Below are 27,649 nucleotides of genomic sequence, written 5' to 3'. Positions count from 1 at the left end.
GCTTAGTTTGTACATCAAAGCACATAATGAATTGACACTCAATGAGGGGACTATAATGTAGAGGACAACAGTACTGTATGCCCACGGTGTTTTGTAATGAATGGTTAACACTGAACTAAAATGTTGTTGCTGAGGTTGTTTTTGACATGTCTGTTGCACAGGAAGCAGGAAATTCGATTCTGAAGGGAAACCAGCAATTGACAGCCCACAGTGAGCTAGATACATCCTTATCTTCTGCTGACTCTTCTCATACAACAACTGTTGATCAGATATCTCCTGACTCAGGTATGTCATTGTTTGACCCAAACTTGGTTATTGGACTTCCAAAATATTCACCACAAAAGGGCTTATTCACGAAGGGAAAGCAAAGAACAATGGAATGTGCTAAGGGCCAGAACTCAGTAACTAATCAGAAAAGATACATAAACTATGCTGTCTCTAGTCACATTCTTTGCACACTGTCATTGCACTTTGAATTGCTTTATTTAATAAACCTGATTACCTGATTTACATTATAGTAAAATCCTCTACACCTATGCAATACAGATACCTGCTTTGTAAGCGTTAGTGAAAAATTATAATCTAATGCATTTTTTCAATGACTTTGCTTTGATATGGCATGCTAGTTATGGTGTTTATGTAAAGAATACAGCATAAATAAAAAGAGTTGCAGTTATGACACAGATTAATGAGGACATGCATATTTCTTTATAGGAAAGCGCTCAATTTGTGGGTCACATTGAAATGGTCACTATGCATTATTTTTATTGTTGTACAGGATTTGTATAGTGCCAACAGTTTGCACAGCGCTTTACAAAATAGAGGAAGACAGTACAGTTACAATACAATTTCAATACAGCAGGGTTAGGTGAGCCCTGCTCGTGAGAGCTTACAATCTAGTAGGAGGGGCAAGTGATACAAAACCTAATAATTAAAGGTGCCCCGAAATTAAATTTTGAGACCGAAATTGAAACAAAAAAAATGTCAGGACGAAACCAAAAATTATTTTGATTCCTAATTTTTTTTTAAAAATGTAAATATTTTTATTTAAATTTTTTTTCTAAACTTTTCAATTTTTTTATTTTCAATTTTTTTGTTTATTTCTTTTTTATTAAATATTTCTATTTTTTAACTTTATAGCTGGGGGCTTTGATGAAATATCAGGGGTCTAAACAGACTCCTGATATTTCCCTTTTTTGTGCAGAATCTATGTTGGGCCCTGCCAGCACAGTTGTCCTCCTACCTGGCACCGGGAAAAAGGCCTCCTCCGCTGCCTCGGCACCCAATCAACGTCTCCTCCATCTTCCGTTTTTCCCCGCCTCCTCAGCTACCGTCATCGGGCCTCCAGTCTCCTCCATCTTCACCTCTTCAATTTCCCGGGCGTCCGCCCCATCTCCTGTCTCCGCCCCATCTCCTGTCTCCGCCCCCTGCTGCTCCGTCCCCGTCTCCTCCTGCTGCCGCACAAGCATTGAGCTAGTGCGTCCGCCCCATCTCCTGTCTCCGCCCCCTGCCGCTCCGTACCGGTCCCCTTCTACCACGATGGGCATTCAGGCCCGGAACATACAGCTGACCCTCCTCCGTGTCACAGACTTTACTGCAGTTCATTGTACAAAGTTTTTACAATGAACCGCAGTAAAGTCTGTGACACGGAGCTGGGCAGAGCAGAGTCGGGAGCGCTGCTTCGCCTGCGGCCCGGTAGCATTTGATCCGCGGCCCGGGGGTTGGGGACCACTGCTCTATACTGTACTGAGTGTTCCTGTTCATTCATAAATTGTGGATACAGTATGAGTTACTATGTCCACAATCAATAAATAATAGGAAGTGATCACAATAAATAGGAAGTGATCACTTCCCATTCATTCATAACTGGTACATAGTAACTCATACTATGTCCAGTTATTTACAAACAGTCAGTGATCACTGATCGCTGAATGTTTGGATACCGCTCTCCATCCTGGATCGACTCTCGGCTGATCTGAGCGGGAGCAATGTGGGGAGGAGAGCCCGATCTCATTTGACAGCTGACAGCTGTCTCTGCCCCCACACCGCTCTCCTGATCTGTTACAGAAGCCTGAGCGTGACGGAGCGGGAGGAGAGCTTCTCCTGTGACACGCTCACATCGCTCTCGTCCCCCGCACCGCTCGGCCTCCTGACAGTTTTTCTAATCCATGCTGGAACGCTGCCCTGTGTCAGAGGGGTCACAGAGTAGTGCACAGCAGAGAGGAGAGAAACTAAGGATGCACCGCAATTTCGTCTGAAAGATGGCACTTTCGTAATTTTTCCCAAAGTGCCATTTTTGGATGATATGTTTTGGCGGCCGAAATTCTGGTACATCCCTAGTAATAATTGTGTGGAATAAGTTAATGGAAGAAGTAAAAGGAGAGTTATTATGTTGAGGTGGAATAGGCTTCGCTGAAATTTTTAAGGATTGCCTGAAGGTGGGCAGAGTAGGGGATAAGCAAACAGATTGGGGTAGGGAGTACCAGAGGATGGGTGACACTCTGCAGAAGTCCTGGAGGCGAGCATGGGAGGAGTTGGTGATGTAGCCAGGGGAAGAGTTGTAGAGTTGAAGTTAAGCTCCAGGCTAATGCAGTTGAAGAACATATATTTAAATAGTTTTACCTGTCAAATGATCTGTCATTCTGTTTACCAAATCTTGTGGTTCATACACTCTTGTTAGACAGCACAGCATGGTCTTGGACATACATGCAAACTACACTGCATTTAAGTAATGCAGCCTTGTCCAGGACCTGACTCAGCCTATACCTGGACAATACAGGAGCAGCACCACACTGATGAGATTGCCCATGTGCCATCTCCCCTGTAAGGATGTTTTTGTGTTGGACTGATAGCACTGCAAAGTAATAGAGCTATGATTAAATCAAAGTGCTGTCCCTTGCTTTCCCAGTCCAGAGTATTATTGCAGAGGGAATTGCAGAAGGCTAATTTCAAGACAGAAATAGGTACCTATACTAGTTGTGTATAGAAAAGTTTTATGGTTCTCCCTCCCTTGACATCCTGGTGAGTCATCCATCCATCATATCAGGTTATATTTGGCACCATCACTGAACTGTATTTATTTCTTATGCTTCTACCTATTTGTTTCAAAAAGAGAATCTGTTAATCCTGTCTATCAGAGCTGTCTAGGTTATTGGGATGGAGTCATAAATGGGGATCTTGGCCCAGTAGCCACTCAGTTTGGAGTTTTGGCTGCTCCTGTACAACTTGAAGTGTTTCCATTTCCCTGTTCCTTTCTGCATAATAAAGGTAAATTACAATCCCAACACTCCATTCTGAGTGCCAACTGAGCTAGAAACTATAGCAGGAAGATCTTGCTGCCAGAGCCCCCAAGAGCTGTAGGATGTCAGAATCTTTTATAAGTGAAAATAAGCTTGTGGTTGCACTGATGGGTACACTGGGTACACTAAGGGGGTTATTCTGAAAGCTGCCGAAGTGAAGTGAGCCAAACGACGTTCGGCTATTCACTCTGGCTCAGTATGGCTGATTTCAGCCATACATCGGCTGCCTTCGGTCAGCCGAACATGCTCTGCAGAGGGACTTCAACTCAGCCGATCCAACATCTGGATCGGCTGAGCTGAAGCTCCGGCAGCTCACTCGCTGCCGTTCACCCCTATTCTCATGCCGAGCGGCATGCGGCTCGGCAATTCTGCTACCAAGCAGAATAGAAAAAGAGTGAAATTAAAACAAAAAAAGAGTTAAAAGATAATTTTAAAAATGTAAATAAATAGGAACATTTAAAAATGTTTTAAATAGTCTATGAAAATAACAAAATTAAAAGAGAAAATTAAAAATAATTTTAAAAAATGCCGGCAAAGATGACGGCAAACGAAAAACAATTGGGCGGAGCTAGCAGTGACAGCTAGCTTTGCACAACTGTTTACCATTAGCCGTAACCTGCCATAGTCTTCTAGCAGGTCCCGGCCAATGAATTACAACTGGACGTAGCAGTTATTGTTTAATGACAGATCAGCATCTCCAGGTCATTTGAGGACACTGATCTGTCATTACAACTGGGCAGATCCAGCCGTGAGCTCCGCCCAACTGTCATTTGCGGGGAGAACTATGACGGGCCCTTTGGCAGGCTGTTCTCCCAGCTTCGGCTGTCGCTTCGGCTCAGTCGAGCCGAAGCATATGCCTTCAGCTCGCCTAAGCCACTTGCCCGCCTTCGGCTGCTGTACGTGCTATTGTGAGCCCTTCGGTTCGACTGAAGTGCAGAGGCGGTCGAAGAGAGCTGAAGGATCAGCCAAAGCTACGGCTAGATCCTTCGGCTCTTTAGTGAATAACCCCCTAAATACACTGAACTTTTGAGTTTTACTACTTGATTTTCTTTACACTCGTCAGGTTCCACAGATTCCAGGAAATCTCTTAATTGGTGTAGTGCAGTCAGAGGATAAAAAGTGTTTCTGGGTGAAACCATAATATAACAATCACCCCCTTTGTCTCTATGTCATTATGTGAGTGACAGTTTTTAGTTTACAGAAGGAATATGTGCAGCTGGTATATTCTGAAATTTCTTATCTTTTTATGCAGTTCTCTTTACACAGAAAAAGGGAAATGAATGTTTTCTATGTCTTGTTAGTGGAGTTTGACCTTTCTCAAACTGAAACCCATAATATTAGAATAAATTCACTCAGGGACCCCAAATTGCATCTTTGTGCCATTGTTCGAAAAACCCAAAAGATGTTGGGATTTATTTATTAATAGGCTATTGACTTTCCAAGGGAATGTTCCCTTAGGTTAGTGAATGAGTTAAAGTTCTGCTGACTTCCATCATCCAATCCTGTGCAAGCAGAAATACTGTGTTTTTTAGATTTTCCTTGCATATGATTGGGTATCATTTGCAAAGTGAATTTTCACTCACAAAGCTAAGTTAAAATTCCCTTGCAACGTGAGCAGGCTATTTGCCTTTAGTCAATCAATCCCATGCTTGTCTAGTAGAGTTGAAAAAGTTGTCTAAAATCCTTAGCCTCTTGCTAATGCAGGGACTCTGGTCCGCTAGCAGTCTCTGGTGGCAGTGGATCTTTTAAGAGTGTACACTGAAAATGTAGACTTATCCAGCACTGACTCATTTTGACAAAGGTTATTCTGTCCACAAATGCTGTAGATAATTTTGTACCGTTTGGAGTAATAATGTAATCTGCCAACTTTTTGCACCACGTGAAGGCAGTGAGCAAGTCACACATGATGGGACCATCTTTTCAAGACGTTGTTTATAGATTAGGCTGCAGGCCTCAGATTGCAGGCCCAACTGTAAAGTTCTGCTACTTTTGGCAGCACTGGCACAGGCAATGGAATGGCAAGAAAGTGACAATTCAGTTAGAGTTAAAGAAAGGTCTAACACATAAAAGTGGGATTGAATGAAAAGTTCTGTAATTTTGGTGCAAACAAAAGCTTGATAATGTGTTAGTTATGCTTCCTATTTAGAAGCCTTCAAAAACCAATTCTGTTTTTTTGTAAGGGCTCAAAATGTGAGTATCCAGTAGTCACCCATCTCTTTAACATTGATGATGCCCTTGGCAGTCTGTAAACCAACAAACATGTCTCATGCTGTTTTCTCATTTTCTAGCCCAGTAGAAACCTTTGTCACCATAGGCATAGTAAATGGTGTCCTGTCCTGCAAAAGAGAGGCTGTGTTGGTTATCAAGCTGGCTGAATGGCCCTGTAAAGAAGAGTAGTGTTTCTGGCCATAGCCAATGTTTATGGGGTCAGTAAAAGCATGTGCCATGTGTGGACATGCTTGTGGTAGTGATTGTTCCACCAGAATCTTGGCCAGGTGAGCATTTACATGGTGGACAAGCAGATAACTAGGTGCATATTTTAATTTTATTTTGGGGCTTAATTTTACTCTCTAACCATTGAGTTTATTATATTTTATATGGGTTAAACCAAAATTAAATGAAAAAAATGAAAACATTAAAACAAATATATATGTATACTGTATATCTGCTGCTTCTTTCATTGCTATCCACAACATTTCTGCATTAAATAAGCTGGCACCAGAATGTAGTTAGTGTGAAAATCAGTGCCATACATATTTTCAAATTTGCAGTTTCTTTTTACTGCAGTCTCTGAGAGCTTCTTTTTCCAGAAGCCAATAAAGTTGACTGGCCAAAAAATGTGTGAATGTCAAAATGTTTCAAATAAAAATTTCTACACACCTCCAAAAAGTTTATAATTATGCTTGGTGAATCAACCTCAAAAACAGGTTCTTGGTCTTTATTTTGTGATACATCCAAAATATAACATTCATCTGATATATCCAATGTATTTGGTTTGCTGCATTCAGTTGCAGGTTTGAAGTAAATGTGCATAACTTTGTGAAGCCTGAGAAAGGTGCAGGTAGATTCAATGGGGTTAATTTACTAAAAGCAAATAGACTATTCACTTTGTAATAGGATTTGCATGTTGTAGGGGAATTTTCACTTATCTTATTGAATGTGGTAAAATTCCATATGATTGGATGATGAAAGTCAGAGTTTCACTTCAATCACTAAGGAAACTTCCCCTGCAAAGTGCAAATTCTCTTGCAAAGTGAACATCTTATTTGCCTTTAGTAAATCAACCCCAGTGAGAGGTCAGAGACTAATGCAATGAATACATACCAGCCAGAACATTCAGGTGGCATATACTGCAAAAAGGAATCAGCATCTAGTGCAAAGTAATAAAAAAAACACTGGCTAGTATAGTTAAGAAAACTGGACTTATTTAAAGTCTGAAACAGAAGGACAGCAGCAGGGCAGGGACACAGGTGTTTAGTGACAGAGACTTACATACAGGTGAAACTCGAATAATTAGAATATCGTGCAAAGTTCATTTATTTCACTAATGCAACTTAAAAGGTGAAACTAATATATGAGATAGACTCATTACATGCAAAGCAAGATAGTTCAAGCCGTGATTTGTCATAATTGTGATGATTATGGCTTGCAGCTCATGACAACCCCAAGAACCCCAAATCCACAACCTCAAAAAAGTAGATTATTACATGCAATCAATAAAACAAGGATTGTACATAGAACAATATCGGACCTCTGAAAAGTACAAGCATGCATATGTACTCAGTACTTGGTTTGGGCCCCTTTTGCAGCACTTACTGCAATTACTTTTGCACGATATTCTAATTATTCGAGTTTCACCTGTATAATCATAAACATAATTTCTTGGTGACACAGTTTGTCATCTCGTTTTAAAGTAAACTTGACATGCCATAAAAAGTGCTCCAATTCCTATGTTATTCTTCGCATCAATCACTGTGTCACTGTGTAGCCCTTTTGACCATAGATTCAGTCTGTACACAGGGCCCCTCAAAGTCAAAACTATGTCTTGCCCCCTCCTGACATTAAACTCCGCCTTGTGACATTCAGCCAGAGGCTAAGTAGGCAGTAGAGGCATTTAGCAGTTGAATGTCAGAGGTGAATTGTATTGGCAAAATAAGACATACAGTCTGAGGCTGAGATTCACAATGGTCAAGTTGAATAGCACCTGCTGCCTTCACTGTTATAAGATTAGACACCATTTAGGCCAGATTAGGGTCACAAATGTATGCAAAAATGTAATTCTGAAACAGTTGTTTCTTCTGTTCCATAGGAAATTCGGTTGTGTCTCATCACAAGCCATTGTTAAGAAGACAGGTGTGTGTTGACTACAGCTTTGATACAACTGCAGAAGACCCGTGGGTCAGGATTTCTGATTGTATTAAAAACTTGTTTAGCCCCATCATAACTGAAGACCATAGTCTTATGGATATGGATGGAAATATTAGCACAGGGGAGGATAGCTGTTCCTCTATACAAACAGAACAAGAATGCCAGCAAATGTATGGTGATGAATCCAGTTCTCAGACAGGGGGTAGTGAAGATTTAACTATCCTGAAAAAAGGTCCTCCTGTGGCACCCAAGCCATCCTGGTTTCGCCAGAGTTTAAAAGGAACCAAGAATGTAAATCGCTCATGGGACAATAGTGGTTTTGATAAACCCAAAGAACCTAGTAACATTTCTAGACCACACGTTTCAAACCGAACATCTTCAATCAAACAGAGAATAAGTTCATTTGAAACTTTTAGTAGCCCACACCCAGTAACAAAAGGGAACAACAGGCCTAGCTCTCAGTCTCCAGTGCAGCCTAAAAACCCAGTTCACAAGGAAGTTGAAGTAGAATGTGTTACAGTGTCTTTCAATAAGGTCTCAGTGAACTCAGTTGAAAGTAAAGATGAAAAAGTAATTGAACCTCAACTGGTATCTCCAGAACCGATGGATAATATGGAAGCCAGAGTGTCTTCCTCCCCACCAAAGATTAACATATTGAATGTTAGAAGAAGCAGCAGTACCAGTAATGAGCCCCAGATCTACTCTTCATATGCAGAGTTCACTGAGCCCCTACCATTCAAGACTCCAAGCCAAAGATCAAGGAGCTACCCACTTTCTTCCAGTTCATCAGCTGGTACCACAAAGAAAGGTGAAAACTGCAGCAAAATATATTCTATTAGCAGTCAAGTGTCCTCTGCTCTGATGAAATCATTGCTGGCTTTCCCTCAGTCTCCACTTCAGCAAAGTAAAGACTTATGGCAGAATGAGGCCACTGCAACAGAGGAAAGCCCTTGCAACTCCTTCACTGAAAACCACCTGCCGGACACTGGATTCTCTGTGAAGTAAGAAAAAAAATACATTTATTTTTAAATATGGAGATAGAGCATAAAGAAGTGTCATGGTGGCAAGAACGGGCTAAAAAGAGGATAAAAGCACCAAAGGTTAAAATGAATGCCAAGGATTGATTATGAGTCATTATATTGAACAAGAACATTTTATGACTGTGAAATTCGTTGTTCACCCATTCTTGCAAGTTTATCAATACAGATTTTTTTTTTTAAAGAAAGGAAGAGTAGCAGTAATATCAGAAACAGATGTAGCTTAACAAGAATTTGGTACCATTTCAACACCAGTTTATAATTCATTTTGTGAACACTGGAATTTACTAAAACTTTGTGTGCTATTATACAAATTCTATGCCCCTAGCCTGTTTACACGTAAAGTGACACTAATCCCAGGAGTTAAATCTTACAAATGCATTCATGTACCTTAACTATTAATGAAAATGTAGCTTATTTCTACATCACTGGGCTTTAGATCCTCAAATCATCTCTGAATCAGTGCTGACACTGTCCTTCCTTCTGGAGGGGGGCTACTTTTGTTCCCCATGGTCCCTGTGTCTGTTATAAAGTAGTCACCGCCCCAAGCTCACTCCTGTGATGGACTACAATCTCATGTTTAGTTTACTCATTTGTATTGAAATTGTACTCCATGATGAGCTTGGAGTGTTGGCTACTTTACAACACACACAGGAGCGACCCTCCAGAAGAAAGGACAAAGTCAGTACCAATTCAATGATGAATTGAAGATCTACAGCCGAGTGATGTACAAATAAGCTAATTTTTTTTAATAGTTATGGTACTCGAATGCATTTTTAATGCTTAACTCCTGAGATTAATGTCACAGAGGAGCTTCACCGTTATCTTTAAAATGATAATAGCTAATAATGTACCCTTTTTAATTCTAGCCTCTCTGAGCTAAAGGGGTATGGAATGGGACAGCCGGTAAAAGAGAAGGAAGAGACCATTTCTGAGCAGCCAGTCTTTCTGCCTTCATCTGCAGCCAGTAACAGCCAGTCTGTCATATCTCTACTTCCCATTCAAGAGCTAAGCCAACTAATAGAGGAAGTTAAAGCTCTGGATGAAGAAACACTTAAGGTCTGAAACTGTCTGAAAATATTTTTGTTTTAAAGTTATGCTATATACATACATACATATATACTGTATATAATGCAGTATATTGTGACAGGAGCACTGGAAAAGCCAGTGTAGTTGTGGTAGGTGGCATTGGGAGAGAGTGGCACAGAATCAAAGAAGCAGCCCAAATGAAGATGGGTGAAGTGTGCTTTGTGCCAAAAAAGCAAAAAGCAGCACTAGACATGATCCTGTATAGGGTGGTGCTGCAGAGGTAATGTGAGGGACACATGAGTATGGGGCTGTCTGTGCCTAAACAGAGGGCTCAGACTGAGAGCTGGCTGAAAACCATATATTTTGCTAGATAAAGCCTTGCTTTGAAAGAAATCCTGATGAGTTAAGTGACTTTTGCATTCTCACTGTTTAAAGCTGAACCCCCACAATATCACATGCAATAAGGTGGTGACAAATAGATGTTAACACTTTTAGATTGGTTGAAGCTGAACTTCAGGTAAACAACTAAATAGATATTTGAAATATGTATTAAAGAACTGTTTTGCCTGACAAAGGATTAGTTACTTTGCTCAGCCCAACCTAAGAAATAAACAGCTCTGCCAGACAGGACAGCAAGCTTGAAGACCTTACTTCCTCTACTGCAGTTAAACAATATAGCTATAGTAGCATTAACTGACTGAAAAGTTCAACATATTCCAATGCCTATGGGGCATCTTTAGTGTCAATGACCAGTGTGACTGTAATGGAAATCATTAGCAGACTTTCAAGGTACAATACCCTTTTCTCAAGCTAAATAAACATGAGGTGCATTAAAAGTATCATGTTCAAAGCACATGGTCATTTCAAATACAAACAATGAAGAATAGTTGAAAAAAAATCATGTGAACTAGGTTCAACAGTTGGTGAAAAACAACACATAAATAAATGCAGGGTGTTCTGTTTGTATGCTAGGTAACACTTACAGGGTTATTCACAAAATAATGAAGAGTTTGAAGAAGGCAGGAGAAGTGAACAATCTAGGACAAAATAGCTGATTTGGAAAAATTCTCCCGTTCAGCGTACTTTCCAGCGTACGTTCTGCTATGCTGTCCTAGATTGTTCACTTTCCTGCCTTCTCCAAACTCTTTACCATTTTGTGAAAATCCCTGTTAGTCAGGATGTTAGAATTGACAGACTGTTAATTTACAGTCACAGAAAGAAGTATTCTGGAAAAGTCTGCACTGTTTGTTGGTTGACCAATTTAAAAAAATGTTATTCCATAACTTTTCCTTTTTCAAAATGACTGTGGTCATATATCCTTTTGTTGAGTTTTCTGTTGTTTTCTGTGTTTGTTCCCCGAGTCCTGCTGGCCACTAGTTGCTGCTTGTTGCTGTCCCTGCAGTCCTTTCTAGGTCCTGCTGCCAAAGTGTTGCTGTTCCTCTAGTTGCTCCCTTCATTGCAACCCTCTCTGCTTTATTCCTGCACTGCAGGCCCCCTTCCTGTGGCAAGTATACTCATGGTATTTAGGTGCCTGACCAACAGATCAAAAGCTTGCATCTATAATAATGTAGGTTAGCCAATAAAGGGTATACCTTAAACTCCAAACTTTCTGCAGTAATTGATAGCTACATAGCACAAGACTCTACTATGTCCACAGAAAAGGGACCCTTGCTTATATTTGTAGTGCAGGATAGAGACTGTAAGTCTTGGTTTGTTGGTGCAGGTAACCAAAAGGTTTCTTTGTGCCAATTTGTTCTGTATTTTTGTTAATTTCTGTCTTAGTGAAAGCAGTGTTGTGTATGCCTCCAATCCAGGAATTTGATGACATTCATGTGGTGGTCCTACACAAGGAAGAAAATGCTGGCTTGGGCTTTAGCCTTGCTGGAGGACTTGATCTGGAAAACAAGGCAGTAACTGTAAGTGTTGGTCATTAAATTTCAATAATTTAGCATAAATAAACATTTTTCATAGAGAAGATTGCATCCATTTATATCTAATTTCAACAGAACACCCTTAACATGAAGCGCTCTCCTCTTGACTAGAATTTCAGTACTTTGATAGCTAGGACACATCTATTTTTCAATGCTCTTTTCTAATTCATGTCTGGTAAGTCAGCCCCTCGTTTTTTACATGTCTTGGATTCTTCCACAGTGAGCTCTCCCCACCATAATTCCATATTCTGTTTTGCTTCACCTGAGAATTTTATATGCTTCTGTTCACCTTTCCATTTGTCAGCATCTCTTGTTACATTCTCCATAATAACAAAATAAATAATCCCCCAGGCGATTACTAACCCCTTATTTTACCAACAGCAGGTCTACATACCCTAGAAACCCAAGTGAAGAGATCTCATGAATAGCGTCTCTGCAAAATATAAGCATGTACCAAAAACGGAAATATTAATTGGGTGGACCGACCTATTTATGAACATTGACAGTTGCTTAAAGATCACATATATGTTTCATCTTTTTTACATCATTACCTTTAAATAATTATATTTATCCTGCCCTCTTCAAAGCATCTCATGTGCTAATTTGCACAGTACACTGTGCACCTAAAAGAGAAGTGGCTGTATACGAACACAAAAACATACATTTTCTTTTAGCTTTGCTCTTCATCTCCTCATGGAAATAGCTGCAATTGTGCTTTGCAAGTAATGTGTGTATAGTACAAGGGACCTTTCCACCACCACCCCCTATTCATTAGTATTCATAGTGGCAATCCACGGCTCCCCCTTCCCCCTCTGGACAGTATATTGTGTGCAAAGGCGGAGCTGCTCTTTACTGATCGTGTTACAACGAATAACAGGGAGGGAGAGAGCTGGTTAAAGCCTAATTACCATTGAACCCTCGTGTCTGACTAAATTCCTGTGGAGAACATTTTTAATTTTTAGGCTTCAGGCCCAATAAAACCTTCATAAAAAAAGGAAAAAAGCCTGCAATGTGAGTCATGAACATGTGCACACCCTCTGCAACATTCCCTTGGCAGCTTTATCATTACTGGTCAATGGGTGATGAATATTGGCAAATCCAAGTAGGCGTATGTGCTTGGATTCCCTATATCTCCCAATTGATCCTCATTTGGAGAGACTGACCCTCTTTTGGAATCAAATCCCTCCGTCCCTCTTTCCTCCTGAGTTGTTCCTCTTTTTCATCTGATTTATGGATCTCTATTAAAAGCAGGATTATTCAACTATCAAAAGTGTTTTACTGCACTAAACTTTTATCTAACCTGTAAATTATTCCATTTGTTATTTTGAAATAACAATTAAATAATAACAATAAAATGCTGGGAAAGGTAGTGATAACAAATCGGTTTTGTCTTAAACCAATCAATTTTATGGATTAATCCTCATGGTCTGCGTTACTGGAGGCATGGCAGGTGCGTGTCTTTTGCCTACATACTTTGTGTAATAATGTGTCCCTCTTTCCCATGTAACAATTTTAGGAGGTATGGTTAGACCACCAAAGACACTTAAAGTGACATTAAACCCTCAGATTTTTTAACATAAAACAATACTGGTAATGTGTTCCTTACTGTAATCCATGATTGCTTCTCTTCTCTTTGCTGCTCTTCCTTTTAAATCTGTATCTGTTCTCATGCTGGGCAGAACTTCTGTTTTGCAGCAGACTGAGGAATAGAGGAAGAGGGCCTGAGCTGAACAGGGAAGTTCTCACCAAGCATGAGAAGACATGAGGATTTAAAAGGAAAAGCAGCAAAGTGAAGGGAAACAACCATGGATTACAGTAAGGTACACATTACAGTATTGTTTTATGTAAAAATCTGAGGGTTTAATGTCACTTTAACATCACTTTTTTTCATGGAAATATGACTCTTTGCTCAGGTTTGTGATGCACTGTTGTGATGTTGTGCTCCCAGTCCCCGGAACAAAAATACTTGTTAACAGAATTGCTTTATTTCACAGAAGTCTAAAAAACCATTGCTCGTGGTCATTTAGACCCATTTTGTTTATAAAACAATTGACTTTTTATAATTGCCACATTCATTAGTGCCTTTAATATGGCTGCACTCCACAATGAGGGGAATTTATCAAAACTGGAGCTGGCAAATTCTGGAGCAGTTGCCCATGGCAACCAATAAGTTTCTCACTTCAGTTTGTTCAGTTAAGATTTGAAAATGAAAGATCGAAGCTGATTGGTTGCCCTGCACAACTGCTCCAGATTTTGTCTGCTCCAGTTTTGATAAATTCCCCTCGATGCATAGATCATACTGCACTGTCCCATAACACCAAGTACATCTCCCTATACTCTGTCTCTGTGCATTTCAGGTTTAATTACTATCCCAGCAAAACATTTGTGTTCTCTATTTGTCTAAAGTTGTCCTATTGAATACTTGCATTTCATTCTCCAGGTCCACAGAGTGTTCCCCGATGGTCTTACCTCTCAAGAAGGAACCATTCAAAAGGGAGATAAAGTTTTGTCCATCAATGGAAAGTCACTGAAAGGTGTCACTCATAGTGAAGCATTGGGGATTTTACGTGAGGCACGTCTACCTAGACAGAGTGTTATAGTGATAAAGAAAGAAAAGGATGGAGAACACAGCTCCAGCTCATCAGACTGTGCTGGGACTGATGAACAAACAGCTGGAAGTAAGTGCTATATTATGATAATAATTCAGTTTTACAGAAAACTATCAGTACATTTTTGCATTATGACCTGCAAAACATTTCCTTCTACTCATGTGTTAGTACATGTAAAAAAACTGATTTTTTTTTTTTTAAGATCATGCTCTTCACTAGACAGACCAGAGTAGAAATATCAGAAGATCCTATAAACACTCTAACTTAGTAGCTGGTTTTGTTTAGAAACAAATGGACCAATAGAAGTCGGGCTATAGATGAACAGGAGGCACAGGAAACAGATGGCCACGTTCACTGAATGATGCTTAATCTGAGGTTTTTACTGTAGATGAAACTAATATGAGAACTGAGGCATGGCTCTCACGCATACCCTGTATGAGAAATTAAATACATATATAGTCAAAACGTATGTTTTAGTTTTGGATACGGTATGGAAGGGGTAAAACCCCATTTAAGTTATTTTTTTCTGCTGTCTGTGTATCAATTGGGACATTTTCCTTTGCTTCCTGTTGCAGAGACACAGCAGAAAGTTAGACGAAATTTCCCAACGTGATGGCAATTCCATTTTTAGACAGTTGTCCCGATTGAAAGATTTTTCTTTACCTCTTGTTTTGGGGACAAATCTAAAATTTTGGATTCCCCCTTTCTTTCGCAGTGACAACTCTTGCCAGTATAAAGAGGGCTGAATCTGAAGAGACAGGCAACAATGGGCAGCACAGTGGCATTGTGGTTAGCACTTCTGCCTTGCAGCACGGGGGGTCCCTTGTTTAAATCCTGGCCAGGTCACTATCTGCAAGGAGTTTGCATGTTCTCCCTGTGCTTGTGTGGATTTCCTCCAGGTACTTTGCTTTCCTCCCACACTCCAGAGACATGCTGGAAGGTTAATTGGCTCCTGTCTACATTGACCCTCATGTGAGATAGAGACCTTTGATTGTACTCTCCATGAGGGCAGGGACTGATGTGAGTGTGCACTGCGTAAAATAGTTGGTGCCATATAAATACCTGTAAAAAAATAAATAACAATAAAAATTGACTGAGGATTCCAACTCTATCATAAACATAAAAAAGGGCTTGCATATAGATACATTTAAAAGTATATGTCCAGACAAAGGTTTTTTTAACAAGGCTATTCACTAAAGGGTGAAGAGTTTGTGGAAGGCAGGAGAAGTGAACAATCTAGGACAACATAGCTGATTTGGAAAAATTCTCCAATTCAGCTCACTTTCCAGTTCAGCTATGTTGTCCTAGATTGTTCACTTCTCCTGCCTTCTCCAAACTCTTCACCCTTTTATTAAAACATTGTAAGTTTTGTATAGAGTTAGGAAAGACCAGGACTCCAGTGGGATGTTTGCTGTCATGGCAACAATCACATAAATATAAATGTAAATATATTTTTTTTTAAATGATTTGTTGATAAGGGAAGGACAGAACACCTGTTACAGTAGCTATTTATTGTTGTATGTGTCTTTGTTGCAGATGTTTCCCTCACTTCTGTTGAAACCATTGTCACTAGGACACTAAGGGGTGTATTTATAAAAAGTTCACCAAGCCAATGGTTCTGCAAAACTTACCTTTACATATGTTGTGTATGAATAGGGCAAAATAGACAGGGTTACCCACAAAGCTGCCGAAGGCAGCCAAGTGAATAACCGTGCCGAAGTGAACAGAGTCGAACGAGGTTCGGCTATTCACTCCGGCTCAGAATGGCTGATTTCAACATCTGGATCGGCTGAGCCAAAGCTCCGGCAGCTCGCTCGCTGCCGTTCACCCCTATTCTCATAGGGGGAGAACGGCAGTGACTGAATAGCCGAACATGCTCTGCAGAGGGACTTCAACTCAGCCGATCCAACATCTGGATCGGCTGAGCTGAAGCTCCGGCAGCTCACTCGCTAACGTTCGCCCCTATTCTCATAGGGGCCTAACGGCAGTGAGTGAATGTCCGAATGGCGCCGAGCGGCATTCGGCTCGGCTATTCTGCTCGGTACCTCTGTGGTACCGAGCAGAATAAAAAAATACGTGAAAAGAGTGACGAAAAAAGGTTGAAAAATTATTTTTTAAATGATCAAAAATAGGAAAATTGAAAAAGAAACAAAGATATTTTAAAGAAGAAGAAAAAACAATTGGGCAGAGCTAGCAGTGACAGCTAGCTGTGACATTGTGGCTGACTCGGCCCAGTTGTTATTGTTTAATGACAAATCAGCGTCCCCAGGTTATTTGGGGACGCTGATCTGTCATTACAACTGGGCAGAGCGAACCGTGAGATCACAGCTGGCTCCTCCCTGTTGTCATTTGCCGCTTCGGCTGTCACTTCGGCTCAGTCAAGCTGAAGCATATGCCACCCATAGAGCAGCCCTTCATTTCGACGGAACCGAACGGCTCGGGCAAGCCGAAGAGATGGGGGCGTATTGTGGAACCTGGCCTTGGGGCGGCAGGGGGAGTAAATCCGGCCCTGCCCGAGAATGTTTTCTTTTGCAGTAATTATCAGAAAATACCACATTATGGCCACTAGATGGGGTCAAGGTGCATAGGAAACAAATACATATTGCTTATGCTCCTCAGCTCTTTCTAGTATATGGCCATAATTTGGAAGGCTGTGTGTATTATTATACAGGATTTATACAGCGCCAACAGTTTGCGCAGCACTTTACAATATAAAGAGGACATTACAGTTACAATACAAGTGAAGAAAAAATAGTAAGGAGGGTCCTGCCTGTGAGAGCTTACAATCTAAATTACCTATATATATTAGCTTCAGTACCACATACCTGCTGAGCCATCTCCTCTTTCTTAAAAGAAGCAAGCCATGCAAAGGTTAATAAGACCTGAACGTTGATGAAGTGGAGTATAAGATCAGCCATTACAGTCCATCAAACGTCATTTGCTTTGTTAATTATCTTTAATTGCTTTGTGATTATTCATTGTAAACCATACATGCTTAGCTGCATATTTTGCTTCATGTAAAATAAGTCTTATCTTTCTGCCAGATTCGGACGAGGCGGGATTTATAACAACTGTAACTCTGGAGAAGTCTATGGCTGGCTTAGGGTTCAGCTTAGATGGAGGAAAAGGCTCCGTGCATGGAGATAAGCCAATTGCCATCAACAGAATATTTAAAGGTGAAATATGATTTAGAATTTTTTACAACCTCATACTAACTATTAATGATTTCCTCTAGAATATAAGAGAATGTATAACCAAAACCTGTATTGTCTAATGATTTTCTTTCCCCATCTGCAGTGCATATCTCATGTTTATGTCTTATGTTTATGCCCTTCTAAATGATTAAACTGATCAATATATAGTATATACAGTATATTAATATCAATATTCAATTTTAAGAGAAGGTATAGTTATTTTGTTGCCATTTTTAGGAAAAATATTTTTACAATAATTTTTAAGTAATTTAAAGACTAGCTCCAAGCAAACTTAAATCCTCTTTCCAGACCCCGACCCCCCTTTTAAAAAAAATAAAACTTTAAAACATATTAAACCCTTAAAGCTCAACTTTGGGCACAATAATCTTGCCAGGGTAAAAAGCCATAAAAGATTAATTTGCCTTAAAGTGTATTTCCACTTTCCGCTGCAATTTGAGAAACCTGCATTATATGTTTTCCCATTCTCTCAGCATACCTAAAAATATTTTTTTTACATATGTCTTACTTGTCTAGCTGTTTGTTTGTAGCAGGATTGTACTGATACATAGACAGGACATTTTTAGTAGTTAGAATAGATGGCATTGGACAGATATGGGGACAGACTGAGAGCCAGTCTATTAAATGCCTTGATGGCATGCCTTGACAGTCTTTTAAAGGCCAGTGGTGGCAAACCTATGGCACAAGTGCCAGAGTGGGCACGCAGTGCCCTCTACTGGCACGCAAGCCCAGGTCCATTGGCCTGTCAGAAACCGGCTGAAACCACTGTACAGGCACCAGTATTCTACTACTGGGGCGCATGTGCTGGCTTAGAATGGCGTATTTCTAGTGTATAGATAGTAGGGGGCAGTGTTCTATGGCAGAACGGTCATCACCGCCTATCTCCGTGCTGCTCAGCATGTGAGGCTTCAGGTGATAGTCAAGTTCTGAAAACGGCAGCTGCACAGAGACTCTGATCGGCTTTTTTACATGTGAGTGACAATCTCTTAATCTGGTACTGTTTCATACCCAATAGCTCTGACAAACACGCTGTGGCACCTTTTCCATGACTTATAACGTTTATGCCTCACTCATGCAGGTCTTTGTTAATGCATGCATATCTTTCAAATAATTGTGTTTGTTTACAGCCCCCCTTAAGAGCCCATACAGACCACCTGAGAGCTGTACAGCCCCCCTGTGAGCCCACATAGCGCCCCAAAAAGCCACACAGCCCCCCAGTGAGAGCCCTACAGATTACCTGAGAGCCCATATAGACCACTTTAGAGCCCGCAGGGCCTACCTGAGAGCCCAAGGAGCCCACCTAGGAGCACTTATTGACCACCTGAGAGCCGCACAGTGCCCCTGAGAGCCCATATAGACCACTTGAGAGTCCGCAGAGCCCACCTGAGAGCCCTTATTGACCACCTAAGATCCGCACAACCTCACAAGCCCCCTTAAGAGCCGCACAGCCCACCTGAGAGCCCATACAGACCACCTCAAAGCCCACCAGAGAGCCCTTATAGACCACCTGAGAGGGTTGACACTTTGAGATACATAAGTTGGTTTAGCGATCCAGTTTGGGCACTCGGGGTCAAAAAGGTTCGCCATCACTGCCCTAGGCTGATTTATTTCCTGTACACATTTCCAGGCTAGGATGTGTCTAGGTGTTGATAATGTTAGAGTCAACTTTTAAAACAAGATTAAATCAGCAGGAACATTTCTGCGTTCATATCAGATCTGAGGAATTTCCCTGTAACTCTCTATATTAGGAACTTTTGATAAAATGAACTATCTACAAAGCATGTCAGATGGTGCAATTTGATTTCAGCTAAGTCTAAAGAAATCTTATTCTGGTTTTACCTTCTTGGAAATATGAGTTGATACTTTTAATACATCTTATGGTTACTATGATCTCCTCACTAGCACACTTTCTTTAAAAAAAATCTAATTTTATGTGGTGATGATTGGAAGGGAGGAGCGGTGGCGGGGTGTGATGGAGAAAGTGGGAGATCATCAGCCTTCGGAATGCCATTGCTGATCTTAGCTACTTAAATGTACATGTGGCTTGCATCATCATTTCTGGTACAATACTGTAATTGTATGTAACATTGATACAGAAAAACAGATGTAGGCAGCATCTGGCAACAGAAAAGTGAAATTAAAGATTCATGTTTAGATGAAAAAATGAGGGGAATAGTGAAGCAGTAAGAATGTGAATCTATGGGGCTACCAACAGTAGAATGTTATCTGTTGCAGTCCCAGATCACGGCTTAGGAAAAGTGGGTGGTGTGAGCCAACTGCAATCAAAACAAGGTTTAGATCATACTGTGTTCAGAACTTCTGAACATAAATGTTTGAAAATATGGAAATTTTTAGGAGCATTGTGTTCTTCTGTATTGGGAGTTCTTATAAAGAAGGGTATTCAATGGGACTTTTTGCTTATAATACTTTGCTTATAGAAGTATTAGAAGGTCTTGAGAGGTAGGTTCTGTACACCGAATGACGAAATGCTCAGCCAGTGTGTTGAAACGTATTCTTTGAATGGCAGTGAATATACTCTGTAAGGGTCAGTTCACACCTCAGCTTCAGCACTTTTATGCTTTTTTCAGTTTTTGAAACGGTTGTAAATCTTTTTGAGCATTTTATGTGTGTCAGTGAATTATACATTTTTGAAGCGTTTTTATGTGGTTTTTGAGGCGTATTCAGCTTCAGGCTGAGAGATGCTTCTTTTTCGCAAAATGCCTCTGTCGTACATTTACAGGCATTCCCATTAAAGTCAATGGGGCCAAAACCACTGGATTCTGCCGAAAAGTAGCTCATGTACTTTTACCAGCGACAGGCATTTGGCTACAGGTGACAGAACACGCAGGTGTCAACAGGGGCCATTGAAGGCAATGGAAATCCTCTACCAAATTAAAGAGTCTACACACCAATGACATCACTGGTAGTGAAAGCTTTATTTAGACTTAACAAGTGCCATGCTGTGCTACCTACGGTCCGCCTCTCATTGACTTGTTTCAAGTGTGGGTGTGAAAGAGTTGAAGTGTGCCTAATGCCAAAACCTTTATTTATTGTTTTGGATAGGGTGTGAAGGGGTTAGAACCCCTGTCAGATTTTGATTGCTGTTTTTGTCCCCACTGGGAAAATTTATTTTATTTGTCCTGATGGCCATTGCCATTGGGACTGGAAGTGAGGAAAACATTTTGAGTTGCCTGTGAAACATGAATAGATGGGAAATTGTCAACAAGACAGAAAATTAAGGAAAAATCTAAATGAGTTTAATGCGTATTCTCTCTCTCTCTCTCTCTCGCTCTCTTCTCTCTCTTCTCTCATAAAGTTTTGACTTTACATGTACTTTAAGGGAGTGATAGCAGAGGGAAATAAAGCTCTGTGGTTCCCTCTTCCCTTGGTGCCCTAAACAAAAACTTATCTTGCTTAATGGTTAATCCAGATCTAAAGACGTAACGCCATCTAATTTTAGAGACTTTATTGCAGCTACCTATTAGGACTGGCTAAGACGGTAAAACTGTCAAAATCATTATAAAACAATCCTTAATAAGATGATTGCTATATGATATTATGAAACGGCCCTGCACAAGTTCAAAGTTTATATTTACTTTTTATCACTGTGATTCAGCATTGGAGAGTAGCATTGTTTTCCTCAGTCAGTGCTAAAGTAAGTAATAAACATAGCTAAACCTGTCTCATGAACTTTGACATTTACAGCAGAACTAACTTGATATTTGTATTTTAGGTGTGTCAGAAAAGAATGATGCTGTTCAGCCTGGAGATGAATTGCTGCAGTTGGGAAATATCTCTTTGCAGGGCCTCACTCGCTTTGAGGCCTGGACTGCCATCAAAACTTTGCCCAGTGGGCCAGTTCAAGCTGTTATTAGAAGGAGCAGCATCGCTGGCTCAGTCAATCAATAAAAATCTCAGCATGGACGATGATAAAGCTTCCACTTAATGAACAATGCTTAACTGGCATCTTGGCATGTTGTTGTTGCAATAGGGCAGAATTCTAACAAATGCGACCCAAAGATGACTGGAACCAGTCAACCCAAAAATAATATTCTAGTCATGGAACCTGGTGGGCTGATACAGCTTGTAGCTTTTTATATGTTTTAAATGCACCCAACGGCAGGATCACCATCATAATTCCTGACTCTGTTCCTGTTCAACTGGGTGTTCTTTTAGTAGACTTTAGGTGACCATAGATGGTTTTCCAGAGCACCCCAGACAACGCGCATACTTGCCTCTCTCTTGTTAGCTGAGGTCTTTGCAGTGTGACAGCTGGGTGCCACACAGTCTCGTCTTAACAGTCTTCACTATCGGGTCCTGCTGAACACACATGACATAAACTCCATTTCTTCCAATGGCAAATTCATACTTCACTTGCCCTGATAGTGTATGAACCTGGGGACAGGTAAGTGTGTGCCTTGTCACATGTGTTGGGCCAGGGCACCTGAGACCACTAAGTGTAGGTTTACTAAAATAAAAAATCAAGCTACTGTAATTATAATTACTAAATAAAACTGTGGTACTAATGTTATGACAAGGGTGTAAATGTAAATTAATGGAACCATAGGAAAGGCATATTAAGAATATAAGACCCATAAAACACTGTGTAAAATTTAATCCAACAACAAAGATCTGTACAAGGAGGAGACAGTCGTATATATTTCATTCATAATGTTTGTCATCTCATCCTTACATACAAGTTATACTTTTCAGCTAAGTGGGGATAAAATAGTCCTAAGAGAGAAATCAGACAACAGATTTGGATTAGTAAACTTATTTTTTTCTAACTACAGTACTAATTGTGCACACCTCATATTTAGATTTCATAATGAGGCAATCCTGAGAACATGGTGGGATAGGAGGTGGTGTTTCAATCTAGCAGTAATCCATTTGACCATAAAACTGACTCGTGGGAGATGTGAGTGCTCATAGCTTCCTTAGGTCTCAGCAGCAGACATTGGCTTGTGGGCCTCACCTTAATGACAGTAAATATGAGATAAATAAACTGAACTAGCAGATCTCTTAATCATTGTTCATATAAATAAAGAAATATACATCTCTGATACTTTCAATGGAGAAAATGCCCTAGTCTTAATCCAACCAAACTCCACCAAGTTTAACTGTATTTAGATGGATCACACTCAACTTGGGTAGTCGCCAAAACACAGGTAGCCCCAGCTAGGGGTTTTGGGGATTGAGAATTATCAACAAATTTACTTGGGTGAGCTCTGTTTATTATATTTAAATACATATTTTTTCATCTTTCATTTCAGCGAAAACAATATAAATCAACAACAATTTAGGCAGAGAATGAATGTACCAGATATAATTAGCAGCTGTCACATTTTATTGACTTGTATGAATGTATCAAACTGAAACTTAACAGTGCCATAAAATTTTGCAATAGGTATGATTTTATGTAAATTAGCTTTTTGGGGCTGCAGATGGCGCCTTTGTATGTTCCGCTGCAACTCAAATTAGTCACATTCTTTTGTGCTTTGTGTACAGTTACATAAAAAGATATAGTTTTCTACTTTGAAGCCAGTAGGTATAATATGTGTGAAGATTGGATGCAATGGAATGTCTGTAATGGACATAATCAGCTATGGTGTAATGAAAGATAGACTTGTACTGAACATAGGACACAAGAAAACCTATTTTCAACTCTTGTTAGCTAAATAACATTTAAGGTTTTACAGGCTAGCCTAATCTGACTGGATTCTATGTTTTACTACACATCATTGCTATTTGTTCTGCCTTTTTAAATATATTAGCTTGATAAGGCATTTTAAGGGCTTGTGTCGATGGGCAAATTGCAGCTTGCTTTGAGGTGCATTCATTTTATATTGGAGATCAGTTCAAGACACTTCTGACATCATTCACACTTTGACAGTGCATTCGACCTGCATTGACTTTGTTTCAAGCCGCATCAACCTGCTTCAAGCTGCTTTTAAGTTCTAATTGATTTTTATGGGAGAAAAGTAGTTTTGACACAAATAAAAACCCTGAAAGGCATGCGTACACAGGCCCTATGTCAGTAATTTTCTGAGATAGGAAATATTTTAGCTTGCTGACATGTCCAACCTATTAAAATGGCTTTAACTTCTGTTTATACCGTAGGTACAAAGTATTAATTAACTAGAACTATAGGTTTATTTTAACTAAGGTAATATACCAAGTATGGACAAGGTCATCTTCATTTGCCCTTACCTCATGTAAAGTATGCAGGCTTTTTTAGTAAATCTGTTCAGAGCAATATTGATCAAAGTGCACAATCCATAGTATTCAGATGTAAGTTTACGATCAGAGAAAGGTTTACATTCACTGTTTGTTTTTGTACGGTTTTACACTAGGGGTTCTGTCATTGTTTTTTGCATCCGACTACTGAGTGCACAAATGTCTAAAAAATGATTTGGCTGTTTGTAGCTATGGACATACATTTTGTATAGAAGACAGTGAAATTACTGTTTGATTTATGTTGAGCATAATTAGTCTTTGAAATGGAGAGGGAGAATAGTATGTTTTCAGAGCTACTGTAGATTTTATTAAAAAAAAATGGTTAAGTGCCAAAATCATCCTGAACTTGTGTGGTAATCTATACGCACTCCTCTATAAATGTGACATTATGGCTGGGTTCACACCTAGGCGTATCGAATATGCGCGTTTGTCATGTGTTTTTACCACGATTCGCAAACACGCGTTTCAGAGCTACTTGGCTGTATCCCAATGGAAACGTGCGACTAAAAAACACCCCAAAGAAGCTCCTGTACTTCTTTGGGCGTAGGGCATTTTGTAGCGCGTTCATACGGCCTGTAATACGCCCAGGTGTGAACCATACCCAGAAGAAATAATGGGATTTCGGTGTTTGAGCTTTTGCAGAGCGTTCAGGTGTGAACCGGGCCTTACACATTCCGATGACATACGCAATGCTTTACATGGTTAAAGGGTTTTGTATTTTGATATATTATTGTTTCAAATAACATTTCTACTTACTGTACATCACTATTGGTAGTTGACAAAGTACCACACCAACAGCTTGACATCCTAGCCATTACAGACAGCCTTATAGTTCCACTGTTCTATCAAAGATTGTGATTGGGTTGGTATGTGTGACCGGTCACGTGACCACACATTTTAACGTGGTCCCGCCCACTTTTTCGGCATTGGAATATGTGACCAGCAAAAAGTGTAGAATTCCAATGCTTTCTGCACGCGATCAGATGTAATAAAATGGAGGACCTCAAATATTGATTGAAAAGGCTCAAATTGGCATCTTAGTTGTCGGATACATGCCACCAAATTGTCTGTTAGTAAGGACCTGTGTTGATCGGCTTTTGTTTGCTTCAAGTGGGTTTTATATTCCCAAACAAGACCTATTGAAATGCTTCCCATACAAGACTTGCATTTGATTCATTGAAAGAAGGAGGTCATATGCACCTGTCAATAAATTCTGAATGATTTCACAAGTGTCTCAAACTGATGTCAAACTGATGCCATCGACACAAGCCCAAAGTAGCTGACACAGGCTCTAAGAGTGTGTGTGTGTACATGTATATGTTTGACTGTTATATAAAATATTTACAGGTAGCACAAAGGCTGTAGATAAAATATGAACTACTTCCTTGCAACATAAGTGTTTTTAAAAAACTATCTGCATGATGTTTGTATGCCTATGTTAGAGTGGGTTTAGGCTAAAGCATAATGGCAGTTTACCAGGCTTAGCAATGGTGTCCCTAGACCCCCCCGCCACCTGAGGTTAGGGGGGAGTTGTTGATGTGGCTGTGCAGGACAAGACCGGGGGGTGCTGGTGGTGCAAAGCGGTGGTGTTAACTCCGGCATCACGCCCAGCTCACTGACTTCACTGGTTGCCACAAACTAGGCGGGACCTACCAGAGTCTCACAGGTTCACTGGAGACACCGACCAGAGTATTACAGAGCTCTTATCAACCTGGGGTGCTTTGACAGGCAAGGCGGTTGACTGCCACACCTGATGCCCCCTGGGCCAAAGAGATGCTGCCTGAAGCAATCGTCTCAGCCTGCCTCATTATAGGGATGGCCCTGTGGCTTAGTTATTACTAAGTATATTTTTGCTGTAGCTCTACTTTGGAGAGCCTAATGTTATTAACATTCTATGGCAGTACTGGGGCATTTTTGTTCAAGTAAGTTAAGAGTGAGAATGTTGTGTGCCTGTAAATGGGATGTTTAGACTCTTAAGTATTCAAGCATAGAAAATGGAAACTTTAAACACATGATAAAAGTTGCGAGCAGAATGAAAAACATAGATGTAACATGTAGCCAATGTACTTTAGTGTGGCTATACACAGTTCTTTTTTGCAAAGAAATGATCTGTTCACTATGTGGGTTTAACCTAGAAAAGTAGATAAATCAATTTGGGTCCAGGCTGTGCAGTGATCCAAAATAACTATGAAGAGACATATCAACCCCTGTTTTTTTTTTTGGTGAGAGATCTGCTTGTGTATGGCCATCCACAGGCCCCTCTGTAGGCAATAGGTCTTCCATATATCAATGTATGCCTTACATGTAATAGAGCTTTCTTACTGAAGCTTAAAGCTTACAATGCAATAGCTGGACCACTTTTTAAATTGGTTCATTCATTTTATGGTACATGAGCAGAGGAATGTACAAGGCCAAATAGCATACTAATACGACTTGTAAATGCCAAATTAACAACTTCTGCAGCGGTTCACACAACAGCAGTTATAAATCTATCTGAGCTTTTGTACATATGACATTGCTCATGTGCAAACATGTTAATGAATATGTAAATACATACTATATTTTTGTTTTGCAATTGAAAATAAAAATACTAATGAATGGTTGTGTTTATTTATTTCATAGGACTCTTATTCTCAGCTTTACTAAAAAGTGTCATTTTAAAGAGACGTTTTCATGAGAAGTCATCAGAAATACAGTAGTTCATGGACTCCTAATAGCAATATCATAGATGTCACTAGAAAGCTGCAAGAGATCATAGACATGGGGAGGCAAAACCTAATTGGTTGGAGGAAATACAGTACCTATATATTGAACTAAGTGACCACTATACCTGTATTTATTACAAACATTACATTAGAAGATGCTAAATAGTCTACAAGGTCATTATCCTGTTCATCACCCTTGAAGTGAATCTAAGTTTGCCCATACAGAACAAAGCAGCGGCTCCACATAAATTCCAACTACCCGGCAGCACATACTCACCTCTCTTTTGTTGTGCCCGTCATTCTATTCAGTCCTTGGGCGTAAGGAAAGGAAGCCCTGTGTAAGTTCAGAGTTGCTCTAGTCAGAGATTACACAGGGCTAAGGACTCTCTTTCCACCCAGATATGACAGCTCTGGGCCAATCACTCAGAACTAGACATGTAAGTCTTGTTTAGTTCTGAATTGAAAATCAGACGAATTTCTTTAAATTCGGACGTTTGGATGCATCCGAATTTCCAAATTGGAATTTATCCAAATTTCAGATGCGTTCGAATTTCCGAATGGCAACAATAACAAATTCTACCAGTACCATTCCAACACAATGATGGAATCAGTGGCCAGCGGTGGTTGACTGTCCTCATCTTCTGATGTGAGGTCTTCCCTAGTGATGGTATGAATAAAAGAATTATTAAGAGAAATTATGTCATCAACTTCTGAATAGTCCAGTACTGATACCATGCCCGTAGAATCCATGTCTTCATCTGCCTCCAGATTTGATGAGCTGCTCCCTGATGTGCTAAAAGGTGACATGCTGGTGGCTTCAGTGTCATCATGTGTGTTTAGTGATGACACACTCTCCACATCGCTGTCATCAGAGCTGAATGGTCAACATTCTTCATTCTGATCTCCCACTGGATAAAGTACATGGGAATGTGTTGTTAGAAGCTGTTACTAGACATGTAAGCCGGCAAAAAATTAGTTTAGTTTCATTTCGTTTTGGAAGTTTTATTTCGTTTTTCGGAATTTGGGTCTGAAAGTAAATTCATTTTGGCTTGCGGATTTGGATGAATCCGCATTTTTGTTAAATTCAGGTGAGTTAAATGATAATTACGAACGACAATTCATTGCAAAAAAGTGACATTAAATAATAATAAAAATAATTTTTAAAAAACAGTTCATACCAGACCCTTTGGGTGTGGTAGGAAATTTAAGGGGGACTCCAATG

At 40.1% G+C, this 27,649-nt stretch overlaps 1 protein-coding gene across 1 annotated transcript in view; it reads left to right on the top strand.

Moving 5' to 3' along the window:
- The window catches only part of IL16 (interleukin 16), a 63,765-nt gene extending 42,266 nt beyond the window's left edge, over positions 1-21,499 (top strand). The window contains exons 13-19 of the mRNA XM_018572488.1: positions 162-285; positions 7,609-8,668; positions 9,574-9,763; positions 11,548-11,649; positions 14,105-14,342; positions 17,318-17,449; positions 21,219-21,499. Of these exons, the coding sequence (XP_018427990.1) occupies positions 162-285; positions 7,609-8,668; positions 9,574-9,763; positions 11,548-11,649; positions 14,105-14,342; positions 17,318-17,449; positions 21,219-21,394 (2,022 nt within the window). The 3' untranslated portion in view covers positions 21,395-21,499. The remainder of the gene's footprint in view (positions 1-161; positions 286-7,608; positions 8,669-9,573; positions 9,764-11,547; positions 11,650-14,104; positions 14,343-17,317; positions 17,450-21,218) is intronic.
- The last annotated feature ends 6,150 nt before the right edge of the window (positions 21,500-27,649 follow it).

Source organism: Nanorana parkeri, unplaced genomic scaffold, assembly GCF_000935625.1.
Source record: "Nanorana parkeri isolate BGI_ZX_2015 unplaced genomic scaffold, ASM93562v1 scaffold2047, whole genome shotgun sequence".
NCBI classification, from domain to species: Eukaryota; Metazoa; Chordata; class Amphibia; order Anura; family Dicroglossidae; genus Nanorana; species Nanorana parkeri.
This window is presented reverse-complemented; position numbering and strand designations above follow the sequence as displayed.